The following is a 25,280-nucleotide window of genomic DNA, read 5'->3' as shown; positions in this document are numbered from 1 at the left end:
TCCAGCCACTGTGCTAAGGGCTGGACAAGCAAAAAATGGCAAAAAAGCTGTCCTTGCCCTTAAGTAGCTCCTAGTCTAATGGGGTTAGCAGCATGGAAAGGAATATAAGATAAATACAGAATGAATGGAAGGTAATCTAAGAGAGTAGGCAGCTAGATGGCGCAGTGGATAGAGTGGTGGGCCTGGAATTAGGAGGACCTGATTTCAAATCCAATCTCAGACCCTTACTAGATGTGGGACACTGGGCAAGTCGCATACCCCAATTTTCCTCAGTTTCCTTGTCTGTAAAATGAACTGGAGAAGGAAATGATGAACTACTCCAATATCTTTGGCAAGAAAAACCCTAACGGGGGTGGTCATGGAGAGTTGGACATGACAGAAATGACTCAGCAGCAGTGACAGTTCTAAGAGGGTAAGATATTAGCTGCTAAGGGGATTGTGAAAGGCTTCCTGTAGAATGTAGGATTTGATTTAATTCTTGAAGGAAGCCAGGGAAACTCAGGTGTGAAGGAACAGTGGCAGAGCATTTCAGTCATGAAGGGGAGCCACTGCAAAGATATGGATGTGAGAGATGGAGTATCATATTCCAGGAACTACAAGAAAGGTGTATGCTAGATTATTGCAATAGCCTGCTGGTAGGTTTTGGCTTGGTGCAGGTCTCCCCCAAGTCCTTTCCATCCTCCATTAAGCCACTTAAAGTGATTTTCCTAAAGCTCAGATCTGATTACATCCATCTCCCTGCTCAATGAATTCTGACGACTTCCTATACAAAATGCTTTGTTTGGCATTCAAAGTCTTTCATGTCCTAACCCACATGTCTACCTTTCCAGTCTTAGGTTACCTTACTCCCTGACACATACTCTTTGATACTGTGCCACTGGCCGTCTGGCTGTTGCACAAACAAGACAATCCAGTTCTCAGCTCTAGCATTCTGTGGCTGTCTCCCATCCCTCAAACTCTCTTCTTCTTCCGCTCTGATTACTGACCTCCCTGAGTCCCCACTTCTATGGGAAGTCTTCCCTAAAAAAGCCCTTGTAATTCCAATGCCTTCTCTCTGTTAATTATTTTCTACTTATCCTGTATATATCTTGCTTTGCGTATAGTTGTTTGCATGTTGTCTTCCACCTTTAGTTTATAAACTCCTTGAGGGCAGGGACTATATTTTGCCTCTTTTTGTGTCCCCAGTATTTAATGTCATGCCGAGCACCTAGGAGGCACTTAATGAATGCTTGTTGATTGATGGTAGCTTTGGAGAGAGGCTAGGATTAGCTACATAGATTTGGGGATCACCTGTTTCTCGTATCGACTTTTATAATCTTGCCCCTTTCACTTATTTAGATCATCTAATGGGATGATTGTATAATATTATTATAGTCAGCCTTAATTGTACAAATTATTACTTAAGCACTTCCTATTTCAAAACTAATAATCCATATCTATGTAGGAGGAGAGGAAGATTCTAGAGTAAGAAGACCTAGATTTTAACCCTGCTTCTTAACGCTTCCCTGTGTAACCATGCGTAAATCAATTATATCTCTGGGTTTCTGTTTTCCTATCTATGAAAAAAATTGGGTGAGATTACAGCCTATGAGAAGGTGAAGTACAGTCTGAACTGGGAGGATTATTCCTAAAGATTTTGAGTCATAGTGGATAGAAGACCTGAGTTCAGACATAGTCTCAGACACTTAGGAGTTTGTGACCCTGAGCAAGTGACTTAACCCCGTTTGCCTCATTTTCCCCATCTATAAAGTATGCTGGAGAAGAAAAAGGCAAACCACTCTAGTACCTTTTTCTTTTTCTTTTTTTTTTTTATATATATATATATTTTTTTATTTTGTAATGTTTAACAATCACTGCCATACAATTGCGATTTTATCCCCCCCACCTACCGCCCACTCCCCCCCTCCCTCCGCACGACTGCATACGATTCTGTATAGATTCTACATATACTTTCCTATTGAGTATATTTTCACTATAGTCATGCTATGTAGTCAGACTAAGATAAATGAAAGAAATCGTATAACAAATCAGAACATGATACACAAACACATACACATACACAAACATGATCTGCTACAATATTTGAGTGACTTCCATATTTCTCTCTCTGAGTGTGGCAGGCATTTTGCCTTGAGATCCTCCATTGGGATTTTTTTTTTTTTTTTTGGTAAGAAGTTCTTGTGTTATTACAAAAATCTAAGTCTACCAGAAAAAACTCTCACACACTGTGGTTGTTGCTGTGCATAAAGTTCTCCTGGTTCTGCTCCTTTCACTCAGCATCAGGTCATGTAAGTCCTTCCAGGCCTCTCTGAAGTCTTCTTGTTCATCATTTCTTATGGCACAATAGTACTCCATTACATTCATATACCATAATTTATTCAGCCATTCCCCAATTGATGGACATCCCCTTGACTTCCAGTTTTTGGCAACTACATAGAGTGCTGCTATAAATATTTTTGTACATGTGGGACCCTTTCCCATTTTTATGATCTCTTGGGGATATAGTCCTAGTAGCGATATTGCTGGGTCAAAGGGTATGCACATTTTTGTAGCCCTTTGGGCATAGTTCCAAATTGCTCTCCAGAATGGTTGGATGCGCTCGCAGCTCCACCAGCAATGAATTAGTGTTCCAACTTTCCCACATCCTCTCCAGCATTTATCATTTTCTTGTTCTGTCATGTTTGCCAATCTTATAGGTGTGATGTGGTGCCTCAGAGTTGTTTTGATTTGCATCTCTCTAACCAATAGTGATTTAAAGCATTTTTTCATATGATTATAGATAGCTTTAATTTCTTCCTCTGAAAATTGCCTGTTCATATCCTTTGACCATTTATCAATTGGGGAATCTAGTACCTTTTTCAAGAAAACTCAGCTGGTGACACAAAGAGTCAGACATGATTGAAAGGACTGAGCAAGAACAACAATAGCATCTTGTTTCCCCAAAAATCTTATTTAGGGATCTTGTTAGAATTTCCTGTGAACATAGTCACATAGAACAGTTGCTCAAGGAGTATTATTTTGTATGAGCTGTGTCCTAGTTCAAAATCATCTGTTTATACCTAAGTTCAGTCTATAGTAAATCTCTTTAGAATGTCAGAGATACCACTGATAAGGACTTTGAGAAGGCTTGACAAGTCTCAGGCCTCTTGAGTTTTTGAAGCTCATAATCTTTTTTTTTTCAATTAACAAGCATTCATTTTTTCCCCTGCAATTTGAAAAACAAGAGAAAAAAATAAACATTCTCACAAATGCATAAAGTCATGCAAAATAACAATTTCTGCCTGAAGAATTTATGCAAGATGTTTGCCCACACAGTTGCATGTTAAAATCTAGGAAATTGGCTTCCTTTTTCTTCCTCTTGTACTTTTCACCTTTGTCAACTGATAATGTTGATTTCTTCTGATTGCTAATGGATCACATTTGGGAGGTTTCTGTAGTATCCCAGGGACTATGTGCTATCTGTATCATATCATCAATATGCAAAAGTATTGGTCGAACCTAACGGTTTTGTTTTATTTTTTTTAAACTTTTCAGATTTTGCATTGTACCCCTTCCATGACAGTTGGAAAATATCTTCACACTGATGCATGTCTCTGCTTTATGTCTTGTTTTTGATATATGATACTCAAAGTATTCTTCAACCACATTATCTTTATAGTTGAATCTGTCCATGGATTTTTGAATCATCTTTACATTTCCATGGGAGTCAAGATTCTTCCATGGTCAAGGCAATTGCTGTTTTAGAATTTTTTTTAAAAAAGCATGTCAGGAACATGTATTTTCTCTACTTTTCAGTCAGTTGTTACAGAAGATTTCAGCTGTTGTAGAAATTGCCTACATTATTGATGGGAAACCCAAGTAGAAATGGGGACCACTAAAGTGGACAAAAGGGCACTTATGGACCACATTTTGACATTCCAAATTATAGTAATGTTTCTTGTTTTATTTTTATTAATTTGAAAAAATAGTTCCAAGTTATGTTTTACTCTGGTCTGGATTGCATTCTGCGGTGTTGTTGGTTGTCTGCAGCACCTCTGATCTACGTGATCCTTGCCTGTCCCTCTTTTTATTAAGTATATCCTTGATATGTCCAAAAATTTTTTATAGAAGATAAAATCAGTCTGTGAATTGGTACTTGTTCTCATTTTTCTGGGTCATTTCCTCTCTTGTCAATAGTACTATTGGTAATTGTTTCCACTCCTTTGAAATCTTCACTTCTTTTTGATACATTGAAAAATAGATTCCTGGCTTGCCTTTAAAATTCTCCATGAAAGGACATCATCTATGTGTATTTGTTAATTCCTATTCTCAGTAAAGATACATCTTATATAGATAAATAGGGGGGAAAAGAAGAATACCATAAAAGAGACATTCTGATTTTCATAATGTTAACATTACATTTTAACATAATTTTGATTTTTAAAATGAGCTTTGTGCGTCTTTCTGGGCAAATCTAATTATTGAAGGAAAAATAACTTTAATATGGTAATATCATAGTTTACTTTTTAGCATACAAAAAAGGTTAAAATACTTTGCCCTATAGTTGAACAGGATGACTCCTTTACTTGTTAAATCTGAGCTCCATTCTGTCTCCCCCTTAAGTTACCTTCTCACAGTTTGAAGCTTGAAGGGTAGACTCAAGCTTCTTGGCCCCTCTGTGCTCTTACTGATAACTTACAAATGTGTACTATATATCTCTTACCTTAATGCTTGCTCTTCTGCTTTCCTTTTCAACTTATTTATCCCCAAAGCCTTCTACTACTGTTTCTACCTTCCTTCTATTGAACAAGAAGAGGTGATTGTTCCTTTCTCAAGGCAAATTGTCCTGAATGCGTAAATAATTCCATTGTGTCCCATCTTCTCCAACCCTGCCTCCCTTCTCATCTTTACTCTCTGCTTTTCCTTCAAGGCCCTCCCTTTGCTTGTACTGGCTGCTTACCAACATTCATGTATTTCCCTCATCCTCTGAAGATCCTTACTTTATCCATCTTTCCCTTTTCGCTATTGTCCCATTTCTTTCTTCCCTTTTATGTCTATCCTTCTTGATATATTGTCCATGTTAGCTGCCCCCACTTTCTTCTCTCTCTCTTCTTAACTCTTTGCAGTCTGAATCCTGACCTTGTCATTTAGCTCCCTCCAGAGTTCCTATTTCTTATCGCCAAATTGGATTTCCTTTCCTCAGTCTGTGTCCTTTTTGACCCCCTCACTGGGGCTTTGATCCTCTCACTGTCTTGTCCTTGATATCCACTTCTCTGTATGCTGTTTTTTTCTAGTTTTCCTCCCTGTTTTATCACTCTCATTCAGTCCCATTTGTGAGATCTTCATTTAGCTGATACCCTTAGCTGTGGTAGGTGTCCCACAGTTCTCTGCCCTGGACCTCCTTCTATTATCTTTCTGCATTGCTTCACTTGATGATCTCATCAGCTCCCGTATATTCAGTGATCATATCTATACTTATTTTTCTCCACTCTCAATCTCAGCTGCTTATTGGATATCTGGAACTAAATGTTTCATAGAGATCTTATAATCAACATGTGTAAAACTCAACTCCTTATCTTCTCCCCCACCTTTCTCACCATCATCTTCTCATTCCCTGATGCTTGAAGTGTAGGATCTCTCCTTAACCCCTCACTTTCTCCTTCCCTCCTTCCGTCATAATTTGTCTCTTGCCAAGGCCTATTGATTTGACCTATGTGATATCTATGGTAAATGCCCCCTTCTCTCCTAACATTTCCCTTGCTCTGTTGCAACCCTTACCTCACTGCAATACCCTTCCAGTTGGTCTCCCAGCCACAAGTATTCCTTTACTCCAATCTATCATACACTCATTTGATAGAATCAGTCTTCCTTAATGACAGGTCTGATCAGGTCACCACCTCCCTTCTCATCAAATTCAATGGCTCTTTATTACTTCTGAGGTCAAATATAAAAATCTCTGTTAGTCATTCAAACCTTTCATAATCTGTCTCACTTTTCCAGTCTTCTTATGTTTTATATTCCCCTCCCACCATGTACCTGTGATCCTGTGACACTGACCTCTTTGATGCTCTTTGAACAAGAAATTGGTGTTCAACTAGGAGCTTTTCACAGGCTCTTCCCCACGCTTGAAATTTGCTCCTTTTTCCTTTCAGCCTCCTGACTTCTGCTTTCTGTTAGGTCCCCGGTAAAACCCTCTCCTCCCCAGGGTTCCTTTCCTGATTCCTCTTCATTCTAATGACTTCACTCTCTTGATTATCTTCAATTTAACTAACTTGCCTGTCTTTTTTTTTGTACAGAGTTGTTTGCATGTTTTCTCCCATGTGTTACAGTAGGATTTCTTGATTTCTAGGACTGTGTTTTGTCTTTTTTGTATCCAAAACACTGAATGTAGCATCTGGCACAATAGGCACATAATTCAGGTTTACTAATTTACTGAAATAATTAGGCAAAAGGTCTTTGCCCAAATTTACCTCTCCATAGCTTGTCGAGACTCAGATTAGAAGGAACTGCAATTTGCAATTTTCTTTTCTTTCCGATGGAAAAGGAAGAAAACCCAAATCCTTTCCCATGACAGCAAGAACACAAAGATATTGTCAGTTGCTTCCTCTAAAAGTGCTACCTTGAGTTCCTGGTCAGTAGTTTCACAGTACTGCAGAAATTTGAGATTGGCTCCTCTCAGGGAGAGGGAAAAAGGGTTTTTCTCAGAATATTTTTTAGAGGGAAGTGTTCGTATTTTATATTGCTTGGTATAATCATCTTTTGAGACTGTTGCGTGGGGAATAGAGGCCTTGTCTTGAATGTGGTTACAACAAGGCTTGGGCTTCATGTCTGCATAATACCAATTGTGAAACAAGTTATAGCCTTATGGTATATTTCAATTACAGAACACCTCAATGTGTCAAACCACTTTCTAATCTTACAAAACAGTCATCTTTGTGGTTAGAATTTCTTTACTGGGAATACTTTACACCAAGGAAACCAGAAGTTTATGCCAAACAATTAAACAGACAAATCCACTCTCCCTACCCTCCAACTAATAATACAATTTTTCAATAAAAATATAATTTTTTACTTAAAGATAGAAGAAACTTATAGAATCATCATATCACCACCTTTGTTAGAGACTTTGCCACTTACCAGCTGTGTGATCGTTGAAATCATTGAACAACTGGCATCAATTCTCTGAGTCTTATTGTTATCCTATGTGTTGAGGGTTGTACTAAATGACCTCCAATGTGCCATCTTTGTCTCCAGTCTGTAATCTCATTTGTACTTTCTTCTTGTTTACGAAGTAATTGAAGGATTTTGCAATTCACAGATTTTACAAATTTTATAAGGAGTTGAATTTAATAGGATGAATTAAGCAACTCAGTATACAGGATAGGGAGTACTGGTACATATGAATCCAGAAAATAGGGATTTTAGTGGACTTTGAGCTTCTTTTTAGCTAGCATTATGGTTAGACAGGAAAAAAAATCTTAGGTGATTTTTGACCACATTTTTGGAAGCAGAGCTTTGCATATGAAGGGAAGCTTTGCTCCTTTTACCTTGGTCAGGCCACATTCTTTATATTATGTTCATTTCTGGCTGTTCACTCCAGCTGTGTAGCATTTCTAGAGGATACAGAATAAGGACGAAAGCAGTGCCCTATGAGAAATTGGTTGAAGCACATGATGTTTAGCCTATAGTAAGGAGAAATTTAGGGAGTACATGTTTGGATTCGAATATTCAGAGTTATCAAATGAAATGCATTTTGTTTTTCTGCTTTTGTATCTTTACATAGAAGTAGAACCAGTGGGCAGAAGTTATAGGGAGACACATTAAGGAAATACTTTCTCAGAACTAAACTATCCAAAACTAAAATTTGATTTTATTAACGTGATAGTTCAGACAGAGGTTGCCTTGACATATTTGGGATTATTCAGGTATACATTGGACAAGATTGCTTTAGAAAACCCTTCTAAAATTAAGATTCCTGAGTTCTTCTTTCATCTAGGAAAACTTTGTAAAATTGATCACAGAAAACGGAATTCGGTATTCTTTTTTTCATGCATCCCACCAATTAAAGATTTTTCCTTGCCATTTAATTTGAATTTTAGTAGACTGTTAATGCTTTATTAATTATTTGTAGGTTTCCCAGCTTCATATTTTTATTTTCAAACTTGTTTGCACAATTATGTACACTGGATTCCAGATTCACAGATGTAGACCTAGGAGGGAATCTTCCAGACCATCTGATCCAGGTGTCCTGCAGGCTCAACCCCTCCTTAACCCCCCCATTTGATTGTTGAGGAAAATGAGTCTTATGAAGTTAACGTAACTTGTTTAAGGTCACACACATAGGAATGTCAGTTACTTGATTACAGCCCACATCTTGGGATTCCAGAGATAGGATTGTTTTCTTCCCCTTGTGCCTTACTTCTTCACAGTAGTCCAGTTGTCCAGAGTTCAGTAATTTAGACATGTTTTCCTTGATGACTGTGATGGTACAGGTGCCCTCAATTCCAATTGGTTCTTAACTAATTCTGTATATTGTAGTCATTTAATAGTGGCTATTATAGTCTTATCTCCTCTGGGCTACCTGGTGACATTTTGCATATGTTAGAAACCTTTTATTGAGGAAGATCATTTCCACATCTTTTGGCCTTGGAGATGGGATGTTGTCATAGGATAGGTTAATAATGTGCTAGTTAACTACCTCAATAAAACTTTATAATCCTAGTCCATTAAAGCTTTTTGCCATTGTGTGTCTATATCTAAGGCTCTTTGAATATGCCAAAGGACTAGCATTTTTATTCATTTCTCTTTTATATTACATGGTAATTAAAGCTAAATATGCCTTTCTCTGTGTAATGACCTAAATAACATTCCTATTCTTGCTATGTTACAAACCTTAACAGATTCATGATCATAATTAGAACGTTTTAGGTATGGGAACAATTGACATTTGTATAGAGTGTACAATTTGGGTATTTGAGAATTGTAATCATGCCAGATACCAAACAAAACTTTTCGATTGTAAGAAAAATGTTTTAAAAGACTCAGTTGATAACTTCAGGGTGAATAAATGTTGGTTTCACCAGGAAAGGGCTCAGAAGGAGAAATCACTGTATGTCTATTATTGCTTTCAGATGGGCCAATTAACATTTTCATATATATTGGCAAATGTTTCCACAGGGTAGCCATTACCTATGCTCGTGCTTTGTTTCTTGCACCAGTTTCCCCACCATTTTAGCTCCTGGTAGAATTTTTTGCAAAAATAAATGAAGAAATAAAATGAGGGAGAGAACATGGTGTTAGGGTCCATGGGAGGTATTTCCCTGTGATGTTTTGCTTGCTAACATAGATTAAGCTTTGTTCTTGTTTACTTTTGTAACTAAGTTATTTGATTTTTCAAAATGAATCAAATATTACACAGTTTTAAGGGTTAATAAAATCATTGGTTCTCATAAAAAGCGATCCCATTTCCAAAATCACTTACCAGGTTTTAAAATTTATTCCCTAAAAGTTTTTTCGATAAAAGTGTGAAAGATTGGAGATACTTCCAAAGTAACCTCAGTGAATTCAACCAGTGGCTGACGGAAGCTGAAACATTACTGACTCATGCCAATACTGAAGATGGTCTCGATCTAGAGAAAGCTAAGCAACATCAGCAGGTAGGGATTGTTTTGTCAGAACAGGATTTGCTGTTCAGATAACTTCCCTTGCGTTTAGTGGCTTTTTATGAAATAACTTAAGATTGAGGTTTTAAAAGCATGGAAGTTGTTCTTGTCTTTTTGTCAGTGACAATTTAAACTTGGAATGTGTTTAAGCTTTTTTATAGAGAGGTGTGATGGGGGAACGAATAGCATTTGAATAAAGGTTTTCTCCGCAGACTGAAATGTGGGAGCTTTTATGGTAGCTACAAGAGTCATTTTTATTTAATATATTTGTGTTTACCAAATTAATTTTCGGTAAATTTTTCCCTGTGAAATTCTTTGATAGATGTAAACATTTAAGGGCATCAGTTGTAAATTTATTAACATTTTCACTCAATATTATAAAAGAAGGTATTCTTGATTTATAGCCCTCTAATTTAAAAAGGAATACCAGCAAAATCATTCTTGAGGCAATTTTTCATAATAATGGTAACAAATTAAATTCTAATTCAGACTATTGGTAAAAGTAAAACTTAATTTCTTAAAAGTTGTGCACATGCTTTTAATTCGAAAGGCAGTGATTGCTTCACCTGCATTTTTGTTTAGTTATAAACATTTATGTTCCCTCCTCATCCTGCCTACTTCTCTCTCTTCCCTTAAGAATTTTTGTATGAATAAGAAATTTGAACCTGGAATTAAATGAAAAAACCCCCCAGCACTTTCCTTTGTCTTTGCATTGTGATATTTATAGTTCATTGATACTATGTTATCAGTTTGATCAGAAAGTAATTCATAAAAAAGTCTCAGGGAAAACGGACATGGTTGAAGAAATAGAAGTAAGCCTTTTATTTTTAAGCTGAATGTGATTGAGTCTCCCATATAATCATTTTTCAATGCTTGCTTTTGTAACGGAAAGTTTTCCTTGAATCTTATTTTCTTTTTAGTTAATAAAATGAAAACAATCTGAATTATCTCTAAAAGTACATTTATTCTTTCATTTGAAATTCCCTTGACTTGCTCTAAAAGAGCTAACTCATGAGGATATGTTTTCTGTGTTTATCTTCCCATTTATTGGTTTCTGCATGTAATATTAATGCCATAATACCTATGTGTGTTGAGAGTTTCAAAACCGTTTGATCTAACATTAGAATTTATCTTGGCTTTTTCATCTGTGGCAGAAACTGGAAGAGGAAGTTAACATCCACAAGTGTATGTTTTCACCACTGATTCAAACTGGGAGCAACATCATCCCCAAACTCTCCAACCCAACCGAAGCATGCCTCCTGGATGAAAAGATGGCAGAGCTCTGTGATCGCTGGGATGCAGTTTCAAGCCAAGTGTATGATAGAAAACTTAGGTATCTCAGCCATAACTGTGCAGGCTCTTCAAAATTGCATTCTATGGAAAATCCTTTAGAAAACAAGATGAAGGAGTTTGATTTTCTTGTCCTCCACTGGTAGAAAATTTTCTGACACTTACTTTCTGTGTATCTGCATTTTCCCTCAGTGTCATGATAAGTTCATTTTTGCTTTTGAATTTTTTTTTACCTTACTGAACATCAATCCTCCCTTTCATCTGTACTTGCTAAAGGTAGATTGTTTAAGGAAGTCTAGCCATTCCCAGTGTCTAATTTTTCTTATGCAAGTGCCATAAATGTGACACTTTCCCCAAAATATGTGAAGTTGAAAATACTAATTTTACAAATGTGATATTCTGTAATTGATTGAGAGATGAGATCCATGTTCAATTTCTTGTGAAGTTTGTTAGGAATTACAGGAACATCTCTTCAGACTGGGCAGACCCTTAAGAGATCATCTAGTTCAGACTCTTCATTTTGTAGGTGATAAAACTAAGACTGAGATTCCTCAAATCCAAGGTTCCCTTTCCCTTTCCCTTTCTCTGTCTCCCTCCCTCTCTCTCTCTCTCTCTCTCTCTCTCTCTCTCTCTCTCTCTCTCTCTCTCTCTCTCTCTCTCTCTCTCTCTCTCTCTCTCTCTATCTCTCTCTCTCACACACACACACACACACACTTGTGCATACATGCATGTTATTTTCTTTAGAGGGTCTGGAATTGTTTGCAAGCAGCAAGGTGTGTCATAAGGAGAGTTAGGTCGTCTCCAGACATCTCTTACTTTTATAAAATAACTTAATTCAGCTTTCATTCTATGGCAAAAGTTCTTAAGAAAGATTTTCTCTTTCAAATCTTGCTGGAGTCAGAAAAATGGGGGGGAATCACAAATTCTTTGGAGACATAGATGGTGGTGAGGGGAATGTGCCTAAATTTCTAGCAGTTGTCTTGAAAACAAATGCCAACTTTCCAGCTGAAAAACCCTCCTCATTGACCTAGAGTACATAGGAGCAAGTCCACTGGAAATTATCCTTATACGTATTCTCTTTTAAGGTTTAATTTTTAATTAAGCTGTAGAATTTTAACTGGCAAAAGACTTTTTTGTTCAAATTCTTCCTTGTCCAAGACATGTAGCATAATAATATCGATCTTTCAGACAGTGGAAGCTTTAAAACAAGAGTCCCAATTTGAAAATCTGAGAGATGTGCATGCTTATCCATTTTAACTGTGTAGATGAAATATCAATTAATGAAACTGACTTTCATGTGCTGAGATATTTCATAATAAGTTCATCAGGATCAACTAATTAATGAGTAGTTGTCCATTTCAGTCAAATAAGTATTTTTTTAAGTTCCCTATTTACTATATATCATATACTCTGCCAGAAGCTGGAATTAGAAAGATAAACATCAGGGGAATACATCCTATGAAAACGTAAGTCAATTCAAGTTATACACAAAGAAAATACCAGGAAATTTGGGAGGGGTCGGAGAAGTATTAACAGCTAGGATAAACGGGAAAGGCCTCATGGAGGAGGTGGCACTTGAACAATACTTTATTGACTATTAACATTCTGTCCAGATTGGATCTTTTTTCTTTGATAATTCTTTAATGAGTAATTGAAAACTCTTTGGGCCCAAGTATCCTAGACCCTGTTCTCCCATCGTAACAGAAAGATGAACAAAAAACCATACCTGGTGCATGATTTATACAAGGTATTTTAAGATATTTCAGTGTGACTATTTCCTTCACTGTTGTAGATCACAAGCCTTTAGTACTTTAGAAAATGACTTAATGAATTTTAATTCCTCCTGCCCCATCAAGATCATCTGATGGCTAGCCTGCTTCTAATGAACTTCTTTGAATTAGCTAGTTATTTCTTGGAAAAGACAGGTGGAGTCCATCCTACAAGTCTTTCCAACTTGAATAGTACATTGAAATATTCAGCTTCCTCCTTCCACCCCTCTATCAGCAATACAAATAAATGTTTTCCTGTTGGCAGGATCATTAACCGTTATTTGCAGAAATGCACTCTAAATTTTATTTCAAATTGCTTGCTGTGTGTCCTTTGTTCTTTAAGAGGACCATGACGTCAGGGAGATGATGCCATGACATGCAAGTGAATTGGATTTGAGTGAGGGTGGATTGTGCAAAGTCACCAATCCGTTTCACATCCAGGAGTCATCTGAGTTCAGTGTCCAGAAATAAATCAGGACAACTGAAGATGGTCCAGGAATTTCCTAGGAATTCCAATTGATAAATTTTGTAGAGTGGATATCACTGAAGTAACACTACTCATTCTTTTGCATGTCAAAATGAGAATGAATTATATACCTTTTTCTATTTTTACAAATGAAATATTTGATTTACTCAATTTGTTTTTACTTTTATGTCATGATGTCAAGATGTTAACCCATCTTAGGTTGTTTATCACTGTTTGTTATCTATGAACTTTTCTGATCCATAACAACTTTTTGATTCAACAATTAACTATTATGGAGGACTGAAAGTTAAATGCTTACACAGTAAAACAGCACTTTGTTTCTTGTACAGGATTCTCAATCATCTAGATTTCTACATCTAAGCAAAGTCTGTATGCTATCTAGGTAAAATTAGATAGCATGCATTGTTTATGAATAGATATCCAATGACTGTTTATGGCTATCTTATAATGTCATTACCCAGGAAATATTAACTCCAGTTTGTTAACAAGAATTTCAAGGAGGGCAATTTGAAGTCTCATAGAAACGTAAATACATTAAAAAATTATTGATAAAATGGCTGAAAAAAAGTTTCTGGGCAAATCTGTGTTTCACAGTAGGAAATATATTGTGTTTCTTTGATGTTCTTTGGGAATTTATAGGTCTATTTTGTGTATACTTATGTATATAAACTTTATAAACATTCATTATTTTCTTGCTACTAAAGGGATTATTTGTTGATGCAATTTCACAAATAGACATCTATATATAGATATCTATAATATATCTATTTCTATATACATACACGTTGTGTATATTATGTATATCTATGTGTGTATACACATACACACACAAAACAAATGTATACACAGTGGTTAGAAAACCATTCTTAGAATCAGACCTTGGTTCAAATTCTCCCTCTAGCAATATACCGACTCTGTATCTGTCATAAGCAACTCTCTTCCTCTTTGTGCCTTGAGTATTTTTTCCTTTTTAATTAAAATTTTTAAAAAGTTCTGTTCCTTATTATTATTTATATCATTACTTTGTTTTTTAAAATTAATTATGCATTTTGCAAGGATATTATCAAATTATTAAATACTAAGTTATACATTTGGTTTCCCTCTATCTACCAAAAAAGCGAAATTTTCTTTTGCATGGCTCACATAACTATAGCTTTGAGAGAGAAGATGAAAATGAGGGAAGGGCAAGACTGTATCATGCATGATTCAGTATTTTAAAATACTAATTCACTAATTTTGAACCCATTTAAACAGATGTTCTATCTGTTGTTAATAAGAATGAATTGACATTTTTTACCTGATCTGCATACAGTATTATATCAAACTAGTTTGTTTGCTCAATATTTTTCAATAATGATTTTTCTAGTCTTGAAACAAAAAATGAGGCGATAGTGAAATACAGAAAAACGATGACTGAAACTTTTCGCTGGGTATCAGAGATTGAAAATGCCTTGGAATTGACGTCCTCATCTGAAATGGAAAATAGTGTCCAAGAACTAAAGGCAAGTTATAGAATATCCTTGTTTTTGTACCTTGGGGTTTAAATGCAAGAATGGGAATAATGTTGCAGGAGAACTGGGATTAAAAAAATTTCCTATTTGAAGGTAAAAAAACATTAAAATAGGTTTTTAAAGGGATATTACTTCGCATTTATAAGGTTAGCTCTGAGAAGGGGCAATAAGTAATACTTGAAGTCATACTTTCAGAAGATTCTGTTAGCATAAGAATTATTGCTTGACACTGTCATTTCAATAGTTGAAGCAGAATCCTGATATTTTTGCATCATATAATGGTTTCATATCATATAAGGGCTTGGTCCTTCTGTGTTAAGATCCTGTTGCCTAGTGCAACGTATTCATTGAATTGTTCACGTACCTTATTAAATGTGTTGTAGGAGTAGTACTTCCTGGCAGTTTTTAGCCTTAAAAATCATGGCCGTGTTGCATCATTACACTTGGCTTTATTACACTTTGATTCTTAATTACTGCTTTGTAATTCTGTTCCTTAAAATATTTTCATTTGCATTGTTCCAAATTAGTCCCATGACATGTATAGAAAAAACTAGAGGCATTATTTGTTCTGTATTCTCTTTGTTAAGCGTATTTTTAGATAAATTGAAGTGTGTATTGCTGTTTTCTTAGAGATTATTTGCCACGTAAAGAACTTCATTCCACATGAAATTATTTTCAGGGATTGTTACTATTATTTCCGGTTAGATTGTAGTATGTTTACGCATGAACATTTTAAATGCCAAATCCATGATTTAAAGACAAGGGTTTTTCATGTCATTCTACTAATGCTGGTGTGGCTGTGTATTGCCCTTTTAAGCAAAGCTCTCTTCTGCCCCCTTTAGGACTTAACCCAGCACATGGATGTACAAAGGGAAAATCTTCGGTGGTTGAACGCAAATATCCTTTCGCTACTTGCATTGGAAGACTTCAGTATGAATGAAGGAAAATTCATTTCTGCCAGTTTAAGAACTCTGAATATCAAGTGGGATAAGGTATGCCTGAAATGCTTTGCACATTGCATGTCCCCAATCAATATTGGTTGATGTGATTTGATTATTATAAGAATGATATCCTTGTAATATTCTATTTTACCTTTAAAGATGCCCTCCCCCATTTTTCTTTGTGAGTGCCTCTTATGTTCATGGGATATAGTGAAATATTGATTTGCTTATCTTAAAAATAGGGAGAAATGTTTTCGGGGCATTTTGCTTAATAGATTTGGATGTTGTGAAGTCGATGAAATAATGAATATTAATGTGACTTGAGACAAACCAGACAGAACTGGCTTGAAACTGTTATTTTGTACCCAGAAAAGTATAGCTTCCTACATAGAACTTGAGTATCACATAAGAAAGAGAAACTCTACCAAGTGTTTCCCAAGTGTCTTTTTAGTATCTACTAGTAGGAGAACTCCAGTGCCACCATCCTTCAGGGCAGTCCCTTCCAATTTTGGCCACTGCAATTATGATGAGGATTTTCCTCCTTTCGAGTCACTCTTTCCTTCTGCACTTCTAACCATTGACCCTAGTTCTGACTTCTTAATAAGGGCAAAACAAATCTAATCTATCACACAGAAGTGTGATAATTCTGCTTAAGATAACTGTCATGTGGTCATTAGAGGCAGCTAGTTGGTGTAACAGAGTTCTAGTCTGTGAGTCTGTGAGACCTGTGTGGAAATCTAGCCTCAGACACTTAGTAACTGACCATGGGCAAGTCCCTTCAGCTCTGTCTGCATCATTTTTCTCAACTATCAAATGGAGGTCATACTAACACCTACCACTAGGGGTGTTGTGAAGCTCAAGTGAGAGAATATTTGTAAAAAACTTACCAAAGTGTGTGGATCATATTAAGCACTTAATAAATGCTTGTTTCTTCCCTTCTCTTCCCTCTTCGCCCTCATTTTCCCTTCCATTTTCTCCTTTTCCCCTCCCCTCTTCCCCATTCCTTCCCTTCTTCCCTCGCCTTCCCTTTCCCCTTACCATCTTTCATTCCTTTCTATGACTAGGTATAGAAGAATACAATATTTGATCACTCCCGTTCCTGTGTAATAATTTTCCTTTTGGTTATGCACAGACATTTCTTAGTTTTTGACAATAAAACTAAATGAAAATTATGTATTTTTTGGAAATAGGAGTTATTGTTATTTTGAATTATTTTAATTTGTAAGGTATTTTTAAAAAGCATGATCTTCCCTTTCTGATTTAACTAATTAAGTGAATTAAAATGCATAATGGAGAATGAAAAAGAGTCATACATAGTGAAGTATGAATCAGTTCTTTTTATATTAAAGGAGAGAAGGCCCACTTCAATAAAGCCATAGATCCATGTCTACTGATGGCTTTAAGTTCTGTCTATTAATAGCAAACATAATTTTTTGATATTCTAGTTAGAATAATAGAAATATATTCAGTTTGAATATAATTTGGACTTTAAAATCATCTTCATTGTGTGGGAAGTAATATTTTCTCTTACGTTTCTTTCCTTCTCTGTGTATGAAATTATAGGTGGAGAGGGATATCCCTCGCGCCCTGGAGGAGAGACCCTTGGATGTTTCTGAGCCCCATCCTTCAACAGCCTCTGGTAAATAAGGGAAAACTTGATACCTTAATTTTGTTTAATTTTATGTGGAACTTTCATCTTTCTATTATTTCTGTGTAAAGCTATTTTTCTAAGAGAGTTTTAAAAGTAATGTTTCCTCTTCATTTTTTAAAAAGTACAATTTAAATGTGTTCTTTTCTTTTGGGGTTTAACAGATAAATATCTTTTTTAAAAAATCCTACTGCTTGAGTGAATAAAGAGCATTAGAGTAGAATAGTTAATACTAGCTTTATGAATATTTAAAAGAGACTGGGATGATAGTTTCTCATGTTAAATATTTGCCTTTTCATGTTGCTAACTCAAACAACATAATCATAATTTCTGTTTTGGCTTTGTAAACTGGCTCCCGGGGAAGCTCAGTCATTTGCTAAAGATTACACAGTTAATATATCAGTATTTAACCTAGATAAAAAGTGTTTTACTTTAGCACCCAACATACCGCCTCACCCAGACTGCATTGTTTTCTTATTAGTAGGATGATTTTGAGGTGGAAAAGAATTAAAAGATATATTTATTCCACTCAAAGAGCTTATATATTTTTTTGTGGGGGGAAGACACACAATTCCAGCATGAATCACTTGAAATTAGGCAGTTTTCATATAAATTGTCAATTATGCTTTGTAGATTCCTTCAGTTATTAATATTTTCAGTAGACATACCTTTTCTATTTTTTTTTATATCACAAAATGTATATATTCTTGTTGTCAAAGGGTAGCTTATATTTAGGATTTGCTGCTATGATTCTGTCACTTTGAGAGTTTTCCTCCACCATTTTTGAGTCAGCATGGTACAGTGGAAGGAAGACTTACTCTGAAGTGAGAACACTTGGATTCAGTTCCCTTCTCTGACCCTTGACTATCCTAGATGACCTTTCTGTCACTCAACAATCCTTGATCTTCCTTTCATCATTAGTGAAATGGGGAGATTATTTCTAAGTAGATCTATGATCCTATGAGTCAAATGGGCCACTCCTCTGTAGGTAAAACTCTTTGCTGTCTTGGTCACTGAGAGGTTCAACAGTTTGTCCATTTTCACTAGTGAGTGTCAGTGGCAACACTTGGACTCAGGGTCGTTCTAAATCCAAGCCTGGCCCCTTAATCCACTATGCAGTGTTAGAGAGCTAATGTGTTCTTTTTTACCTCCATTTTAATTTCAAAAAATCAGAGGTAGAATCTGGTAAAGGGTTTAACCGACAACATTTTTCATCAATGGGAAAGGGATTTTACACTTTAATTAAGCACTTACTATGTGCTAGACACTGGGATCATTGCTTCATAGATATTTTAGTTTGATCTCATTTGATTGTCACAGCAGCCCTGGGAAGTAGGTCTATTATCCTCAGTGTTTTCTATAGTTAAGGCAACTGAGGCAGATAGAGAATTGGTGACTTGTTCAAGGTCACACAAGTATTAAGTGCATGAGACTAGATTTGAACTCAGATATTTCCAGTACCCTGCCCAGTGCTCTATCCACTCAGCCACCAAATGCTATGGTTATTCACCTAGTGTCAAAATACTTTATCATTCTGGCATGAGAATAAACTAATTATATCTATACATTTATAGATATCTATATATCTATAGATATATGTATGCATGCCCACATATATGTAGTTGTATGTACGTGTGGTTGGCTTTTTGTATATGAGAAAATACTACATTATTATATGTGTATCCCATTTTAAGCATTACCTTAATATGTACAAATATGGAGTTTACATGGATAAATTAGGGGTGATTGGCCCTCATTGTATATAGGTTCTTGATTATATAGGAGGATTCATGTCTACCCAGTTATACTTTAGAGTTTTTTTGGAAATACATATGACTTTATTTGAACACATCTCTGAATGACCTGTATCAGCATGAACCTAGGACCCAGGAGGTCATTTACTTCATAACCCAATCTGTTATATTCCAGTGAATGGAATATAGGGAGAAAAATTTTTTCCCCAGGTTCACAGATGGTATGCAGTTGAAAGAAATCTTTGTAAAGGCAATAATTAAGTGACATTTGCCCTTATATAGTAAAACACAGACTTCTAATGACATTCTTCTGGTCTTTCACGCTCAATGGTTCTATCCAGTTACATTTTATACACTGTGCCCTGCCTTAAAATAATTGATAAGTAAGGTACGTTATAAAAAAATTGTATTGGAAATCTAACTTAAATTTACATAGTGTTTTGACAGTAATAAAACACTTTCTTTAAAATTACCTGCTAGCTATGTAGCATTTCTATTATTAAACCTATTTTGCAGAAGAAAAAACGTAATGCTCCCAAACATTATCTATATTTATATATCCACAATTATATGAGCTGGAAGAGTCGGAAGAATGTAAATTGAGGAAGATTCAAATTAGTAGAAAACCAAGAGAAGTGATATAATAAAAGCAACACTGTAAAGGCATATATATTTGCAAAACTGTGGAACTATGATCAATGTAGTTGATATAATTCATGATTCCAGTATACCAATGATGTACTATCCTTTCACAGAGAGATAATGGGTTTAGGATAAAGAATAAGACATAAATACTTTTGTATATATCCAATGCTGGATTATGCATATTTTACAAGAATTTTTTTCTTTCCTTTTTTTCTTAATGACATAGAAGAGAACTTTTTTAGAGTGGGGATAATTTGAAAATGTTTATAACATTAAAACAAAATGAATTAGTAGAATAAAAATATGTTGGAGCTGGGAAAATCTGAATTTCCGAATTTCAGGTTTTCTGAATTTCTCACCAGCGATAATTCTAGTACATCACATTGTTCCTCAAAAGTGGTATAACATTTCTATTAGAATTTATAGTTTTTGCTAAATTCTTTCCTTCCAAAAAAACCCTACATCCCACATACTTCAAATATCCTTATTTTATAGATGAGTAAATATGATTTGCCCCAAGTCACAGTAGTAATAGGTACCAGAGTTGGGACTTGAACACAGGTCTATAAAAGCCTTATCTCTCCAGTTCTAATGCATATTACAAAGTGAATATGAATTAATAGATGACTAGTATATAAAATGGAGATTTTCTTTATTAAACTGCTCAGCATTTTATTTGAAAGATTAAAAGAAATCAGTAGCAAAATCTCTTCTGGATCTATTTGTATTTCTTTAGATTATCCTGCCACCTCCGAAATTACTGGTGAGACACAGTCATCTCTAGAACCAGAACTTTCCTCGCTTCCCGATCTAGAAAAAACTGCGACAGAACTAGCTGAATGGCTTATGTGCATCGAACGAATGCTGAGGTCCAGCGTTGTCAAAGTCGGAAATACGGAAGAGATCAAAGAGACAATTGAACGTATGAAAGTAAGTATGTGGTGTAAAGTTGAATGCCAGAATTATAAAAGCAGATAAGACTGACCTAAAAAGTCTCCATTTCGTTTGTGGTGCTAACTGTGGGAACGTAGAATTTACAAAGCTTTTACAACAAGGAAGAAGAAATCTTCCCACTTAAAGCAATTGAGTTTCATAAAATCCGTGTTAACCCAATTAGGTTTTCGATGCACCCATGGATTCATCTGCTGATATATGAATGGCTCAAATCAGCATTCATCTCTTAGATACTTATTTGCAAGGTGCTGCCTATCTTGAAGATATGAACGTATTCCCTACCCTCAGTATTAAAACCTAGTGTTTACTTTCTAGCAAACTACACACTAGTGGAGTCTGGAGTGTTTTCCTACCTGCGGTACACAATAGAACGTAAATGTGTGTTGAATACTACATTCAAGGTCATTGTATTTCTAGAATTTCATGAAACTTTGAATTTTCAAGATTAAATTACTTTTTACATCCTCATTCAGAGAGACTGTTTTACTTAAGCATAAGACTTTTGTGGGTAGGCTGATATTTGAAAAATGGAAATTTTTTCTTTGGAAAAAAGTTAATAGTGTAGTAGTATTCTGTGTTGTAGTACCGTCTTCCTGCTCCAGCATTAGCTCAGTTCTTTTACCAGCCATTGGTAAAAACCTTACACTGTAGTCCGTATTTTGTGTTTATGATCATTATTCTTGAAACATGAATTGTTCTCTGATTTCATCCTCTTTTCTTTCAGGATTTATCAGTTTTATAGAGAACAAAATCAGGATACTTAATCAGTGTTAAATGGTACAAAAGCTTCTGAAGCAGCAGTTCATCATCGATGTGTAATTAATCTACAGTTCAGAAGCTCATTGATACACTTGCACTCTTTAATCACCTTAATAATGCTTGGTCAATCTTGTTTTTTGTTCTTTCTTTAGCAGTACTGGGAGAGTCATCTTAATCACATACGTGGATCTAGACAAGTTGAAGACTGTCTTTCTGGAAAAAAGTCATGAGATTCCTTAGCATTGTTTTTATTAAACTAACATTTGTGCTATATTATAATACGTAGGGACTGTTTTAGAGTGAGTTTCATGACCTAGGAGTTTGCTGTACCAAGGAAACCACCGGTCTGGGATATTGGCACCTTCTCAGGTAGCCCTAGAGACTTGCCCAGAGCACTGCTTGACTGCCCTGGGATCCAATAGCCCAGGAGGAGTCAGAGGCAGCTGGAACTTCTGCCTTGCTGACTTTTGGGGTCAGCCCTCTCTCCATTGTTCCCTAATGACTCTCAGTACAAAATGTAATATAATTTCTTTTTCATTAGATTACAAAGGCTGACTTAGAGCAGCGCCACTCCCAATTGGATCGTATTTTTACATTAGCCCGAAATTTGAAGAGTAAAACAGATATAAAAACAGCCATCATCGAAAAACGTAAGTCTCTTGCAGCTATCTGTCGTCGTCTGTCCTCACTTTGTAAACTGTGAATTTCCTCACTTAGTAAATCCTACTAATATGTGTGTATGTAACATATATGGATAATGTACATCTTTGTGTGTGTGTGTGTATACACATCTGTCTCTAGATATACACACATGCACACACATTACACATGATACATATATACAAACACATTTTTATTTGGGTTGACACATTTTGATGTATAGTACATTTCTTTATATTTTAGTTTTGTCCTTAAAATTGAGACTGTATAATAGTCTTTTTAGGAGTATTTATTTCCCTCAGTGTCAAGTACCAAATCACTTTTGCTTATGTGAATTCTGAATGTCTTTCTTTTGAGTTGTATACTGGTATGTCTCCCCAGGGCTCACTTGGATGCTTCTTCAGGTCATGGAGGTGAACCAGTGTCCTTTTCTGTTGAACTTTCTATGTTTAGCAAAGGAATCTCCTGACAACAAAGAAAAAAAATTTAAAAGTCTCCAAAATTCTTTTGACACACAGAAGCAGAAGAACCCTTATTTTCCAAACTTACAAATTTAATGTTCAGAAGGATTTCTTTTGCTCGTGTTGCATCATCAGTGTTAGGAGGTGGTAGGTGACTGGAGGCACTTGGAGCATGTCCCTGTGGATAGATTATATGTGCCTTATGTAGCCCAGCTACATTGGAAGAGTCTCATCACCACATTGTCTGCAACAGGATGCATTCTTCTTCTATAGCAACTCTCTTGTCTCCTCTGCATTGAGTGGTTGTGAGCTGGATCAGTGCAGAAACGATACTGGTGTCAGTGTCAATCTTTGAACATCAAAATGTACTGATTTAAAGCAGGTGTTGATTTTCACTTCATGAAGAGTACCTTGGATCATTAGAGATTATAATTACTTACACTTTACGTTTATTTTATTCCCATTTATTTTTAAGCAACCAAGAAAATAAAGACAGGGCCACAGGAAAGTGCTGCTATAACTTAAGTATCACTCTTGAGCCTCATGTCACTGATGGGACTGAAGTCAATTGTTTTAAAGGGTCTGTTAAGATTGTGGGTTAAGGTAGCAATCAGTTAATTGGCAAAGTTAATTTACCAAATAAATCCTTGTAGCCTTAAAGAATCTTTGTATCTCTCGACTTAGTTTTGTCACTTACGTGGTAGATTCCGCCAATTTTCTTTTTGTTTTGTATTCCTTTGAGCTATAGAATGCTGGAACAACATCACTTTTGACTGCTCTTTAATATTGTGGCCACCCCCCACTCCCACCCCCTTCTATACCCTGCTTGGATGTGCCTTTTTGTGACCTATCTCTACTGTTCTGCTTTGTATTTTTCTCTATCTTGTGAATCCCTCTAAAACCTCCTCCTCAATGGTGTCATCCCATCCATTGTCATCACTTGTTTTAAGAACCAAGAATGACCTCCTTTTCTATTTTCATTTCAGTACTTCATTTATAAAATTCCTAGACCCTGCCTTCCCACATTAAGTGTAAAGCCAAGTAGGGGTATTTTTTTTTTTAACAGGGATCTATCGACTTCTTAATATTCCTTGACTGGTTTAGTTTAGCTTGGAGTTGATTATTGCTTTTTCAGTGATTACCTTGCTGTGTACTGTTACCCTCTAATTTTGGATTTGTATTTTCAACAATTTGTAATGTCAACAGTTAAGATGATGCTGTTCTGTCCTTCTCTCCTTTTAGGGACATTTCTTACAATTTACCTACATAGGCATGTTGGATTCCTCTCTTGGATCGAACTAGAAATCTTTTTGTTTTATTTGCCAGATTTCAAACATCAATCAGTTTATCACCGATGCTCAGTTCATATGAACTTTGAGGTCTAACTTTTTGCATTTCTTCCCATAGTTAATGAAGTCAAAATTCAGTGGGCCAGCACTGAATTTGCTGTGAACTCAAGGCAAGAGCGGCTGCAAAACATGCTTATGGACTCCGAACATTGGAGAGATTTAAATAGAGAAGTGGAAGAACTTGTAACCAAATACAAAGCCAAACTACTTAGTATCTCAGAAGAGGAACCGCTTGTGAAGCAAATTTCTCAGAACAAAGTAGGATTTACCAGATTGTTTGCATTTCTTTTTCTCCAGTGAAGTTTTATTTTGTTTGTTTCCTATGAAGTCTTTCTGTATTTAGGGTTCTGTGAGATATATACATATTTAAATTGTGTACTGCATTTTCATTATACATCAGATACATGTGAAGATTTATTGTGTACACACATCCAAAGAGAATCCTTTTTTTAGGGCTTCTTTGGTGAGTTAATGCCAAAAAATGTTTAACGCTTAAATAAAAAAAAAATCCATCATTTCATGCAATTTGTCATTGTGGAAAAGAGGGCTAGACTTGAAAACCAGAGAGACCTGTGTTCTATACCTGTTGCTCACACTGAATGAGTTTTTTCTATAATTATGGACCTTGTGTGTAAAAAAATTTGAGCATAATGGGATCTTTTACATTTATCGTATTTTGACTTTTAATTTATTTTTGCCTCTCATGGCAAAAGAGACAGAGACAGATTTCCATACGCATTTTTTGTATTTAGCTTATGTTGACTCCATACTGAATTATTTTACTTTTGTGATCCTTCTCTTTCCCCGTTCTCTTGAAAAGTCTCCAAAAGAATGCAATCCCTGGATAATTCATTTGTGAAATGTGATTAAAATATTAAGGCATTAGATAATAAGTATAATGAATGCAATTTAGGGTAATGCAGTCTAATCATCAGTAGAGTTGTTTTGTTTCCATTGCTTTAATTGGATACATGCATTACAATTGAATGGAGCGAAATCTGTGATTGGTAAAAGATTTTACTTCTTTTTGTATCCCGAGTGCTTTCATTCATTGCCTAACCCCTAGTGGGTTCTTCATGAGTGTTGGTTGGTTAATTGATTTTAAAGTAGGGAAACAAAAGTCCACTTATAGTCAGTGTCTGTAGTTTATCGTTAGTGTTTTACCAAATCTCAAAGCCTATTTGATGGCCACCTGTTTGCTAACTCTAGTGGTAGAAGGAAATCTATAGTCGGCTCCGAATAGATTTCTCGCTGAATTGTACATTGTCCCAAGTGTTTATTTTTTTTCTCTTTTTTAGATTTTGGAACAGAAAACCTGGGATAAATAATAATAATAATAGTAAAATTCCCATTTTCCCTGAACAAGGCATAGGCCACCAGCTTCTGAGTATATATATCTAGGTGGTATATC

General features: G+C 35.7%; 1 protein-coding gene and 1 long non-coding RNA gene across 2 annotated transcripts in view; one reads left to right on the top strand and one right to left on the bottom strand.

Moving 5' to 3' along the window:
• Nucleotides 1-25,280, top strand: part of LOC140526967 (utrophin-like) — a 77,252-nt gene that overhangs the window by 18,599 nt on the left and 33,373 nt on the right. The window contains exons 4-11 of the mRNA XM_072643581.1: nucleotides 9,488-9,635; nucleotides 10,796-10,974; nucleotides 14,554-14,689; nucleotides 15,541-15,690; nucleotides 17,203-17,278; nucleotides 20,423-20,616; nucleotides 21,941-22,049; nucleotides 23,928-24,127. Coding sequence (XP_072499682.1) covers nucleotides 9,488-9,635; nucleotides 10,796-10,974; nucleotides 14,554-14,689; nucleotides 15,541-15,690; nucleotides 17,203-17,278; nucleotides 20,423-20,616; nucleotides 21,941-22,049; nucleotides 23,928-24,127 — 1,192 coding nt within the window. The remainder of the gene's footprint in view (nucleotides 1-9,487; nucleotides 9,636-10,795; nucleotides 10,975-14,553; nucleotides 14,690-15,540; nucleotides 15,691-17,202; nucleotides 17,279-20,422; nucleotides 20,617-21,940; nucleotides 22,050-23,927; nucleotides 24,128-25,280) is intronic.
• On the bottom strand, nucleotides 22,236-22,666 carry LOC140526973 (uncharacterized). Its single transcript, XR_011974628.1, has 2 exons — nucleotides 22,609-22,666; nucleotides 22,236-22,524 (listed from the first exon to the last, which is right to left on the bottom strand). It is a non-coding gene; the product is annotated as an uncharacterized lncRNA (long non-coding RNA).

The sequence above is a fragment of the Notamacropus eugenii genome, chromosome 2 (genome assembly GCF_028372415.1).
Source record: "Notamacropus eugenii isolate mMacEug1 chromosome 2, mMacEug1.pri_v2, whole genome shotgun sequence".
In the NCBI taxonomy this organism is placed as follows: Eukaryota; Metazoa; Chordata; class Mammalia; order Diprotodontia; family Macropodidae; genus Notamacropus; species Notamacropus eugenii.
The sequence above is the reverse complement of the archived record's forward strand: the minus strand, read 5'-3'. Positions and strand labels throughout refer to the sequence as shown.